Source organism: Salminus brasiliensis, chromosome 6, assembly GCF_030463535.1.
Source record: "Salminus brasiliensis chromosome 6, fSalBra1.hap2, whole genome shotgun sequence".
Classification (NCBI taxonomy): domain Eukaryota; kingdom Metazoa; phylum Chordata; class Actinopteri; order Characiformes; family Bryconidae; genus Salminus; species Salminus brasiliensis.
Window position 1 is genome coordinate 15190964 of NC_132883.1, and position 13010 is coordinate 15203973.

At 40.4% G+C, this 13010-nt stretch overlaps 1 protein-coding gene across 1 annotated transcript; it reads right to left on the reverse strand.

Moving 5' to 3' along the window:
- Positions 1 to 898: 898 nt before the first annotated feature.
- On the reverse strand, positions 899 to 12260 carry nt5dc2 (5'-nucleotidase domain containing 2). Its single transcript, XM_072681804.1, has 14 exons — positions 11827 to 12260; positions 11385 to 11569; positions 10768 to 10842; positions 10605 to 10660; positions 10040 to 10133; positions 9386 to 9514; positions 8297 to 8357; positions 6714 to 6816; positions 6335 to 6436; positions 6147 to 6228; positions 4956 to 5042; positions 3829 to 3969; positions 3277 to 3341; positions 899 to 1956 (listed from the first exon to the last, which is right to left on the reverse strand). Exons 1-14 carry the CDS (start codon positions 12185 to 12187, stop codon positions 1695 to 1697), a joined length of 1803 nt encoding a protein of 600 aa, XP_072537905.1. The 5' UTR covers positions 12188 to 12260; the 3' UTR covers positions 899 to 1694.
- Between the last annotated feature and the right edge of the window lie 750 nt (positions 12261 to 13010).

Consider the following 13010-nt stretch of genomic DNA (forward strand, 5'->3'; position numbering starts at 1 on the left):
GGGGCATTGTCTGTTTAGCTACGTTGAACAGCTTAGCTAAAACTTCACCCACCAAAGACTTCTCTCCACTTACACCCAAACAGCCCATATCTCTTTACAGGTGAAGGAGAAACGTTGGTCCATTCATCCTGACTTTCTGACACAACATAAAAACCATCTCAGATTTATTTTTGGTCAAAAAGTGGAAAACAGGACACCAGAGATTAAACACAGGTTTGCTTCTTTAGTAGGAATTTGGGGTGATCAAGACTCACTTGTTCACTTGTTATTTACATTGACCTTATAGCTTCAGTGCAAACAACAACAACAACAACAACAAACTAAAGACACCAAACATAATCAAGCACATTTGGGGTAAAATCATGTTGATTAGATTTTGAGGTTTTAAACCTTTGGAGCATTTCTACTGATCCATTCCACACAAAACTTTGAAACAATAATAAAAAAAAAGACGTAATGTATTAAAGATTATTTTGAGGAGGAATTTCTGAACGTTTTCTTATTTCATTAGTTATATACTGCCAAATCAATGTTAAAGGAAGGATCAAAGACTTCTCTCCACTTACACCACCTTTTAAATTCACATCTTATCCACTGTCTATATGTGAATAGTAATGTAAACAGTTCAGGTTATTTATTAAACACTGCAATAATGTATGTTGAGTGAGAATGTGTGTATATTGTGTAGTCATTACTGTGAGGGACTGTGCACCAGAGTTCTTTACTTCCTAGCAGGGTTAATGTGATGTGACCAACGTGATTTCATTTATTTTGTTTCTAGGAAACACGGTCATATCGAGCATTCTGAATAACTGTGCATATGAAATAGCTATTGCTATTTTAAGTAATATAATTAGCTAGCTAATATTCTTCAATGAACCACATGGAGAAAGGCAAATAACAGATGTGTTTGTTTATTTATTTATTGAGATTGACAAACCAAAGCATTGCAAGGATTATCAAAATGAGAACGGAGGTCTGTTCCAGGGCCACATTTAGACTTTTTCCTCCCTTTTGGAGAAAAGACAAAAACAAAGATCACCAGACTTCATATAATGCGAGTGCCCAGAAATACACACATTCCTTTACCACAACCTCTGCCGCTTCTCTTCACTTTACCTTACCCACAATAAATGTTCCACATGCCCTTGTAACAGACACATGTATTACAAAGGTACTTTACAAAATAAAAAAAAGGAATAAAACAGGTAAACAAATCATTACCAAATGCTACCATCATACTACTGTCCTTGTACACAGCTCTCTGGGTTAAAGAACGACGCAATTGCAAACACAAGCAAAACACTTGCAGGTTTCTTCAGTTGCAGGTTTCAATTTCTTCAACATGAGCTTTCACCATCCACCCTGTAACCAAGGCCTGTAAACACTAAGAATGCAATGTAACAGAAGTTCCAAAAGGTGGTGCAGTTTTGTCCAGCACACTAAATTCAATTGCAAAAGCCCAAACACCATCCCTTACCTTATCAAGATATACTGTAACACTAACTACAGGGCAACCTCTAATGAAGGTCGGTTGGCAAAAATCTGACTGAGATTAAAAAAAAAATTATTCCCAGCGCTTATTCATGATAACCCTGATCTCATGAGATGCTGACAGAACATCTGTGAGCTTTACAACGTCTGTCACTTAGTTCAAATTTGTGCGGTATGCAACAGCGACTAAAGCAGCTAGTTTAACGAATGTGAGCCATCTCTTCCAGGAAAGGCGTCTTCATACAGCCAGTGCAGAGTTGGTCCATCCAGAGCGGGGCCTCATGCTGCAGGGGCGTCCGGCGTGGGTAGAACGTGTACGAGAGGTCGTAGTTTAGCAGGCAGCTGATAGAGGCCATGTAGAGGTCAGAGAACCGGCACAGACGGCGAGAGAAGTAAGTGGGGTTGTGGCATGTACGAAAGATGCTGCCAAACTGGGGGTTGAACAGGTTCTTGGTGACAGCCCTGTGAAAAGGAAAATAAGACAGGTCAATAATGGTTCACATATTGCTCACACAAAGAGGCATTATTAAGTGGAGAAGGAGGGAAAATAAACTGAATTAACTGTTTTCTAATAAAAAAGAATTAGTCCAAGTCATTGAAAATTTCTATTGGCCCATTAATCATAATTTTTAACACAATTATTCACATCATGTCAAAAACATGGCAGAAACTGAGATACTAATTAAGGTTTTTGCCTTACTGCAATGATATGAGAGGCATTTAGATTCGGATTTCAAATGTAGTCTGAACAGATCACGCTCCAAGACTGATCTGCATGCACAAAAGAACTAACTAACTAATTCGGCATCTTCTCCTTTATCTTTACTTAAGATTAACAGAGCACTTACATACAACGAGCAAACTACCTGAGGCAGGGCGCACAATATATTGTTTCAGCATCGCCATCCCAATGTGCACATGGACAGTAGTTACACTGTGCAGGGCATTCAATGTCAGATGCAATGTAAAAATATATCACACACATCATTTAGCACTCTTTTGCTGATTGATACAAAAGGAAAATCCACACTGTTCTCATTTACCAGAGGCAGTTTATATCTGCCCAATATCATTTATTTTACGCCAGTCTTATTCCACTCCAGATCACAGAGCGCATGTTTGCAGACTGAATGTAGCCTTAGTTAAGTTTCACAGTGCAAATGAACACATCCCATTTCAAATGCTGGAAAGCTTACATGACTGCTTTAAAAATGGCCAAATCACAATTCATAAGTTAATATGAAATCAAATAATTATTGGCCTAACTTTGGTCTTAATCAAAAGTTAACAAAGGTGCACCAGTATTTATGTCACGGGTACCAGGTACCACTTTGAACAATGGATAGTCGGACCTCGATGATTGGCACTTGAGCATTTGTCTTCAAATTACATCTCGACTCCCATTACAGTTATGCCAGCCCACAGAAATCAACAGGTTCATCAATTTCACACCAAAGCTAAATATCGGAGGGTTGTCGTGGTTGCTAATCTATGTGAACTACCCTCCTTTCACTCACTGTTCACTGATCCAAACAAACAAATTATCCACAGTACTGTCCTATAAAACTGAAAATGCTACATCTATGGGTTTGGCGATAAATAATGATAGGAGCTGTGCGGTCATGAAAATTCACCACCTCATGATTCACACTCCGTCTGTTGAATTGTGTGAATCACATGCCATCTGGCTGCTTTCTCACCCAATGAACTTTGTCCTGCGCACACAAAGACGTGCAATCGAGTTACATGGATAACGGGCAACACACATTTCAGGTCACTCACCTAAGCTCTTCTCTCTCTTTCAGCCAGTCCTGAAGCACTTTCTTTGATTCGGGATCCCGATGCAGCTGTGTCAGAAACACAAGCAAATCATTTATGAATGTTTCAAAAAACTGCTGGCAATGCACTTACTACTAGTTGTGTAGCATGAATAAGCGGATATGGCTTTAAATAGCTGCCAGAACAAAGAATTGCCAATCGAGATCAATAGAAAAGCACCTGGAGCTCAGCCAGGACTGCATGTCCAAACTCTCTGAAGGCACAAGGACAGTTTCATGCTACACTGTCGAAACCTAAAACGGATGGGTTTTCCTTCTTCAGGTGGCAGTTCCACTAACAAAATGCTACTGCTTTTTGAGTCATTTTTCTCTCTCTCTCTCTCTCTCTCTCTCTCTCTCTCTTTTTTTTAATTTTAATTTTATTTTATTTTTTAAACTATAATACAGATCGAATACACAGAGATGAATGTTGCTGGTCCCAATCACATCAGTATATAAGTCATATGCACATCAATGAAAGTAGGAATTGAATGTACGATTTAAGTGCAGCAGGTACCTGCATACGCTCAAGAAGGCCAGTGAGAGCCTGCAGCCACGTGAGGCTCTGAGCATACTGCTCTGTGTTCACCACCTTTGTCTCCACCTCCAGCTCAGGGACAATCGCACCAGTCCTCCAGCCATGGCGCAGCATCAAATCCTAGACAAATGAACCAATTAGAAATAAAACCAATTTATTTAAAAAATTATTTGGGGGGGGAAAAAAATCATAATAAATCAAGAGATAAAAAAAAAGAAATGTGTTGCCCGACAACTATACACTAATGAGCCACACTTTTTTGTGATTATTATAAATTAAACTGGTAACTGATCCTTAATGGACTTTAATGGACCATTAATGATCATGGACAAATCATATTGTATATAATCATCATTATAAAAGCAAATAAGCCACTTGGTCATAATTCAATCATTCAACAGGTTCATCATATATACCTTTATATTTGAATGTGATTTTTTCCTTATTGTGCCTTTAATACAGATACAAGGTAAGTGATCTCAATTCTGACTGGCTGTTCTGTGTTGTGTCCCTTTTCAAATAGCTGAAACACTGCAATGTGAATGGGCAAGGCTATTGGGTGGAGATATGTAAATGAGTTTGTTCTTGGGACAACAAGTCTTATAATTTCCCTTTGCTTACATGGTTAGGGGTGTTAACCATTCTGCCATGCCTATCAACCCACATGGTAAGAGTCAAGTGGCTTATTGCTTTAGCAAAAATCCAGAGCACCCTGACCTGCCATTTTCTAATAAACACCAATTTTATAACACAGCTAATCGTCTTAATGTTATCCAGAGTGAGAAATGAAAACAATAATTTGTTTTCATTTCTCACTCTGGATAACATTAAGACGATTAGCTGTGTTATAAAATAGTGTCAATAGAGGAGAACATTGCGCTGCCACTAACCAGATGTTTGTTAGAGTGCTGAGTTGCTCTGTGATTAAGAGGTATCAAATGAGAGTGATCTTTGGAACTTTAAAAAATCTGGTAAGATTTGAGCACAAATCAACGAGACACATTTATGGCAAAGCGGAGAAACACTTTGATGAAGTATGAAAGTGCGTCACAAGATGCATAACTGCTGACACGGCGCAAACAAAGGCAAATATGCAGATGACTCACAGCCAAGTCGCTGTAAAGATGGTCCCCAAAATAGAGCACTTTGGAGCCTCGCCAGCCTGTTAGCTTCAGAAAGTCAACCAGGTTCCCCTGAAACAAAAGAAAAGAAGAACAACAACTACTAAGTGCGCCATGCTCTGGACTGCTAATGCAGAGTCTGGTATTGAGAGCCTTCCATAAGGCTACTGATGGCAGAACTCTATCGTGGTTCTAAAGCTGTAATTAGTTTTCCAGGCCTCGCTTCTGACGACACAGCAGCAAACTGCTCACCATGACCAAGTGAGCAGTAAAAAGCTCAGTGTTCAAAGAATGCTGGGGGGCATTTACTGGTCAGGCTGGTAACCCCCACCCAGAAAGAATTTGGAGCAAGTGCTCAATAAAAGACTTTAAAGGGCAGGTGACAAATGGGCCCATACTTAAAAACACAAAGAAAAGCCCCCTAATGTGCATTTGATTTAAAAGGGTAAGGGTCATTAAAAGTTGCAGAAAGTCCAGTCACTTAGGTGCCTGAGGAATTGTTGGGTGAAGTGTTATTATTGTGAAACTGCCAGGACCTACCCGTCCACAATAACAAAGATCATCTCTCCACAGGGAGCGAGGAGGAACGACTCTCACTTAAAAAAAAAAACATCAATGGGCCGTGCTGTGACGTCAACACCCCCCAACCCCCCACTCACTTCAGGTCAAGGGATTTGTGCACAATGGACTCCACAGAAGTGCATTAAATGGCCTTTTCTGTAGAGTTGGAAGTCGCCTTCCAATTTTCCCTTTCTCCTCTCCACAATGGAAAATCCAAGCCAGGATCATTAGTCAGTCTGCAGTTCACACAGGATCAATGCTGTGGGGGTGCTCTTTATGGCACATTTTCCCCCCTCTTGCACTGAATAAGGTTTCTAAGTAAACAGTCTTCCCTATGCTGTAAAAATACAGACTCTTGCCAAAAAATATGCCTTTGCAACACTGTGCATGAACACGTCCCAGATTTCAACTAGAGTCATGGGTGATTCAGTCTTAATGACGCAGTTTGTAGATAAATAATACTGCAGCAGAAGGACAGCTGAACGTGCAGTGGAACACCACAAGTTGGGAAACACTCTGCTGTCTTACGATGAACAATAGCCTGAGTCAACAACTGCCACAGCAGTGTTGTACTGCAACGTGCAGTACAGCAAAACCTTTCCACAGTATAATTACCTGCTTGTAGATCTGCCCTTTGTCCAAACTCTTGATCCTATCCCACTGCAGGTCTCCGTTACTATCCAAACGTCTGAAAGGCCTTACAGAAATCAAGAAAAACACATTCTGTAATACTACAGAGACACGCAAGAGCACAATGCAATCCATGTTTGTGAAGCAGTGTTGAAGCATAAGGAGAGACTTACTTCACACAGTCGTTAAAAAAGTGTGGCTTGTCGGCTTGAACAATGACGACGTCAAAGAAGTCCCTCCAGTCTTTTCCCACCATGTATTTCATGCCTTTGTCCCTAAAAAATGATAAGGCAATATAAACCCTTGCACCATAAGTAAAATAAAACCAATCACCTCTATGTGAAATATAGTGTGGGGGGAAAAAAAGTAATATTAAAAAATATTATTATATATTATATACAATATAATGCTGTTGTCAGGCAAAAAAACCTTACTGGCCACTAAACTTTAACTCTAAATTGAAGTCAATGTAAATGTGCAGCTTTGACTGTTTGCAAACACGTCAGAACATGCCTTCACTCTCAGGGCAACCTAAAGAAACATGACACTCACACAAAGCTAAAGGGGCTGTTGGTAATAAGGAAGAGTTTCTTTCCATGGCTGGCCAGCCGATGCAGCACCGCATAGGTCTCATCCCCCCTGAGGATATATTTCTCTGTGGAGAGGAAGAGAGGGAAACCAAACAATTTTAGACACATTCCTGTTGAGTTTCAATGGCATTCTGTTTGTGCAAGAAATAAACCTTCCTTAGGGACGTCTCAATTGCAAACCATTTTTGGGGTCTGCATACAGGGAGTGCACATATTTGTAAATGTTAAGAGGAGAGATAAGAAAAATGGTGTGTTTGTTAAAAGGAAGGACATGCTTAGTAACTCTCAGGAGAGAGCACATTGTGTAATTCGAGACTTGTGCAGAAAACCAAAGCATTTTTCAGTGTAGACCACAATGTGGGCACACTAACCTGAACCAAAATCTTAATATATATTACTCAGGTTTTCCCCTACGATATGACTACTGTCGCAGCCCTAAGAAATCCTCACATCTCCAAATTAAGAACTACCTTATAGAAATTTACAATAGGAGTGGAACTAAACACTCCACATTTACATAGAGTTAACAATTCAATAAAATAAATAAATACAAATAAATAAATAAAAACCATTAAGGCTGTGCCTGTTGCATTTTCATCTTCTTCTAATGAGGAGGAGCGAATCATATGACAAGTAGGTGCTGGAGTGGGTCGTCGGTAATCATTATAAATCAATTATTATTATTATTATTATTATTATTATTAATCATTCTGAAAAAATTGAGACTACTTCAAAAGATGCATTCATCAATGAAAATTCACTATATACAGAGCAACTCCTTCAAAAGGTGTAAAAACTATAAAATATATACACAGGACTGTGCCAAAACTTAATAAAACACAAATAACATACAATATAAAAACATTTTAGATCACTAAAATATTCATTAAAATATCTCCAAAGCTCTCCTCACAGGACTCTAGCATTATTTATAGTTACCACCTAAAACCTGGTTTGGCGAACCATTGCTTAATGATGTTAAAATGAGGTGAGCTGGTGATGGAATCAAACTAGTCCAGGTGCTAACTGGAAGCATTCAGGATACATCTGGAACCAAGCTTGGTTTTACAAACCAGCTAGAGCAAGGATTCAAAAAGCAACTACTTTCTCCAAAAAGGAGATGGTGTTACTTTTTCTGTGTTTATGTATTAAAAAAAAACCCAACACCCACTCTTATTGTTGAGATTAATGGTTTTAAACAATGTGCTTTATTGCCTAAAACTATAGCATAGTACAGCTTTACGTTTTTTTCTCAGGACATTTGGTTCCCCTGAGGCTTTTGCAAATGTTATACTTATATAAGTTATATAAGTTCTTTATGTTTATACAAGACCAAACGGAAGAACGGTCCATTTCAGACGACTATAATTACACTGGCTTCAGTAGGCGAAAGCTGCATGTAGTACAGATTTTGGATTTGTTTAACCCAACTTCCCACATTTCAAATGCAAGTTCAAACCTTCCTGGTGCAAACATGCACTTTTTTTGGAGGGTGGAGGGGGGGGGGGGAACAAAAACAACATTATAAACATGCTGAATTCTCACCTAGGTCTTGCATTATCCACTTGTACATGTACCCCTTGATGTGCACCATTGCAATAGCGTCCTGTGGAAACACAGAAAAGGCATAAGACCTCAGACCAACAGCATGACGCGATTGCCACGTCTTGTCGCAACCTCAAAACCACACATCCAGAGCCCACATAGCCCTCATCTACTTATCATTTCACTTTCAGAACTTACAAACAGAAAATAAAACTGCATACATCATTAAATAGAGCAATGCAACTCAAAAAAAGTCACTACATTTCTCTTTCCTTTCCTGCAGAGGGATCTGAGAACCTGATTAAAAAACTGAGGACCATTTCAGAACCGTATCTGACAGCCTGCCAGTTTTTTTTCCTCCCTCAAACTTTTCACATGCCTCAAGGCGTGTACAGTACAGACTGTTCTAGAGAAAACCTCAAAGTGTCCCTTCTAAAATCAACTAATCAAGAAACTACAACAACACTAAGATGTAGATGTCTGCCGGCTGAGGCGATTAGTGTTTAGATTACTGTTTGATGACTGAACTTGGCAGTAGCACTGCACAAAAAGTCCACTCAATTTCGCTGTGCCAGACTCTCCTTTTCTACCCAGTTGTTCAGGGGGAGTGTAAGCTGATCTATCAGCAAAGGGAAAAAAACGTCATGTTCTAACACACTGTGCACACTGAGAAGACTGAGATGGAGAACAGCTTTAAAAACAAAGGGCACCCTGAAACCTGATTCATGACTGGGAAAAGTGAAAAGCCACTTGCTCACACTATTCAGGAGAAATAAATGAGACTTGGCTGAGCTATTTGTAATGTCAAGAAGAAGTCGTATACTCAACTCCTTTCAATTGAACAGTGTAAACAAGTTCTCAATGGTTCTCTAGGTTTAACACTGCCCATTTAACCCTATATACAATTTATTTTAATCTTATGTGGATCTGGCAGTCATCCTTCACATAAGGCTAATGTTTCCTGATGAACGGACTAATAAAAATGCTCCAAAATGACCTATATAAATAAAATATTATACATCCACTCCCACTAAGAGCAAAGAAGGATTTCCTAGACCTGTACTGGAAGGTTGCCAACTGCACACTTACAGACACGTCTTTGTAGAGATGCACAGGGTCATATTCTATGTCATTTGAGATGAAGTAGTCGTTAGCAGCAGCCAACAGAGTCATCTCAGGGATGGAGAACACATCCATGAACTGTTTCATCTTGGGACCCTGAATGAATACACACAAAACAAAGATTCCATTACACTGCAACAAGTCACGGACAAAGCTTGTTTAAACGCTTTAATAAGAGTGGAAAGTACGGACGATTCCTGTAAATACAATGGCTACGGTAAAAGGTACACTGAACAAACTCTCTTGCAAACAAGCTTCACTGTTCCAAAAGTGAACAGTAGGAACATAAGCTGCTTGATGTCCATCAATAATTAAAAAAAAAAAAAAAAAAGTTATTTACAATCTGATGGTGGTAATTAAACCAATAAGATAAGATTTAAAAACATAATATCCTTACACGTTATCTAACCTTTTTCAAGCAAGAAGGTCAAAAAACAAACAATAAAAGGAAACTGCACATAGGGTGGTGCCACTTTGATTCAGGAAACATTTAAATAACGGAGGAGAGCAAGACAAGCATGTAAATAAATCCATGTAGATCCACTTCTACCTTATGGAAACAATATAACCATGAGGACAGCAACCATTTTCCACAGATAAGAGACCAGAAGGAACAGTAACCTTGCCGTAGAAGCCGCTGACTTGGTGGAGAGGGACGTGGTTGGAACCTCCATACAACTGCATGACCTCCTCATCTGGAACAGGATTCAGACCCCTTTGGAGAAAATGACTTAATTAGGGGTCTGAACCTTCATCTTAAGCCCAGTTATGGGTAAACTGTTTTAGATTTTAATGTAATAAAAGATTATAAGCAACAGCTCAATTAAGTGTTAAACTCTGTGAAGACCAAAATTTGCAAAATTGCTTTGCAAAGGTCCTCACAGGTCCTTTCTGCCACTGGCATGCACGTACTGAAAAGGGCATGCAGATGATAGCAGACTGTTTATACTGGAGCTGTAGGCTGACATTCAATAAATGTCATTTCAAATCAGTGTCAAGTTGAACACAATGGGAATTGAACGCCATTAGAAGCCAGATGCAGTTGAAATGGCAGAGAGTCCAAACGATGCATCAAACAGTGAATAAAGTAACGTCCCTCATTTCATTACTCTGTTACAATTAAACTAACCGAGGGTGTTTTGTTTTGGGGTTTTTTTGAGGGAGGAAAAAGTTCAGGGTAACTTACCTATACACTGTACCCATTTGAATATAATGGAAGGCATCTATTTTCATCAGAAGTCCCTGTGAAAGAAGCAACACTTAGCAAACAACGACACACCCGTGACCTATATTTAAAACATTTTATCCCCAAGTAACACAGATAAAAAGGCAGTTCATAGTATAGCTACCTTCTGGATATCATAATGAAGACCACGAGCTGCAAAGTTGGGGATGTAGCTGTACTTGTTGATATCATGCGGATACTGTAAATCATAATCAGAAATGAGCACATTGGTCAAGAGATGGTCAGAATCACCCCAGCATCGCAATGAATTGCCGTTCAACTGATATTTCACACTAATATTTGATATATTTATTGCATTTTAAACAAGAAAAAAAAAACATGCATGCAATGTTGGATAATCTTCCTCATTATACTGCATGTGCAACCCCATGCACTCTAATCAAAGGGTTCTTTGACGCGTTACAACAGCGGAACCCCTTTTTGGTGCTACACAGAACCGTACAAGGGCTTTTTCTAGCATGTGATCACCCGTTGAGTTGAGCTGGTCATACATAAAACAATTGCCTTTACTATATTTTATGAATGTTTGCATATAGGCACTGGCACTGGCAGCAGCAGATGTACATGAAAGATATCAGATATCTGCATCAGCCCACTGATCCCATATTGACACAGAGCTGGACTTCAAAACACACCAGTGTGTCCCTCTAGAAAGTCATATCTGGCAGTGTGGAGTGTTTACAGAGGACCTATTCAACCAGTTTATTAACATACACATACCTTGTAGTGCTCTATGAGAAACTGTCGTGCTTTGTTGTAGATCATCTCGTTCAGGGCGTTGGAGTAGAGAGCCAGAGTGTAATCATAGTCAAAGCCGTAGATGTCCACCTCATCCAAGTTCACCTCGTTGTTGGCATAGATGGTGGAAGGGTTGAGGAGGTTGCAAACTCCAGGAGGAATCAAATCTGGGGGAATGAATGAATGAATGAACGTGTGAGAGGAAAGCACCTCACCGCGGCTTTAGCTATTATACACAAGGGCATGGCAGCCAAAACACAACCATATTACTTATTATATTATTATAGTTGCTAGATTAAAAGCTCCTTTCCTCCCCTGAATTGTAAACCAACACGCCCTGAACTTTTCTTTTATTTTTTTTTTTTAACAAACATCACTTCTGCATTTAAGTTAGTTGGCAACTTTGCTGTACATTTAGGCTTACCGTGCACTAGCCGCTTCATTTCGTTATATCTAGCCCATAAGTAAGTTTTGTGGTCAATCTGAGGGGCGGTGGATGAGAAAGCCCTGCCAGACTTTTTCAGAGCTTCCTCTCCTCTCAGCTTCCCGACGACGTGGTGCCTGTGCCCCGCAGGCCCGGGGTGGGAGTTGGCGTTAGCTGCCACGTTCGTCGGCGCTCTGTTGTTTTTCCCCTCTTTGCAGCACTTATGTTCGCCCGGAGCTCCGCCAGACGCTGCAAACCCGCCGCAGGGAAACGCAGGGATTTTGAAGCCCGCAGACAGCGGCTCGCTTCGGCCCTTCTTCCACAGAGCACGGCCTAAGTCACCCAACCTTTTGCGAGACATTTTCCTAACTGAGCTGTTCGCGCTACTCTCCGCTTCTACTTGTTTATGAAGGAACCCCTCTCATCTCCCTCCCTTCCCCCACCACCACGCTCTCGCAGCAGGGGCCTCTCCACAGAAGTTAAAGGGCGCGGCCCACTCCTATTACCGACCAATCACATCGCCGCGCGAGAATGATTGCCGTCAGCCCGAGCCAATAGGCGTCGGAAATGCATTTTCGATGAGTAAGGAATTTGAGCCCTGGGAGAAAGGGATGTTTACGTGCCAGTTCAGCCAATACGTGGCCTGCATGGCAACTTCGCTCATATTTCAGACAAAGCGATTGGCCAAGTCTGGCATCTGTGTGATTGGCAAGTGTCACAGCCTACATGCGCTACGTGACTACAGCACAGCCGAGGTCTGTGTTTTGTTCTAGTCGTGCCTCTTATGGGAACATAAGGGAGGGCTTCCTTATGATACATAAAAAAAGAACACAGTGGTATATATATATATATATATATATATATATATATAAAAAGATCAAATAAGTATGAAAGTGTTGACTTGTACCATTGCTACTTGCTAATTTCGGAAGCAGCCATTCTCCGCAATCCGATAAGCAGTGTGCTGAACTGAACGTGGCGTTTCCTGCGGTGAATGATAACCTATGGTTTTGTCTTATCTCAGCGCTCAGTAGTCAGGCTTGACGTGGCATGTAGAGGCTAGCCTGTCCGGATCCTAGGATATCTAGATAGCTAATGTCCCCACGCCCCGTCCACAAGTAAACAAACAAACACTCACACTGCTGAATGAAGGGTCTAGCCCGTGGGGGTCACTCTGCTCTTGA

What these genes read in the sequence shown, in the direction of transcription:
- nt5dc2 (XM_072681804.1), bottom strand. Translation starts at nt 12,187, where the DNA reads ATGTCTCGCAAAAGGTTGGGTGACTTAGGCCGTGCTCTGTGGAAGAAG. An exon ending in CAAATGGGTACAGTGTATAG is followed by an intron (nt 10,134 to 10,604) that starts GTAAGTTACCCT and finishes TTTTCTCCAAAG; the next exon opens with GGGTCTGAATCCTGTTCCAG. An exon ending in AACAGCCCCTTTAGCTTTGT is followed by an intron (nt 6,437 to 6,713) that starts GTGAGTGTCATG and finishes ATCATTTTTTAG; the next exon opens with GGACAAAGGCATGAAATACA.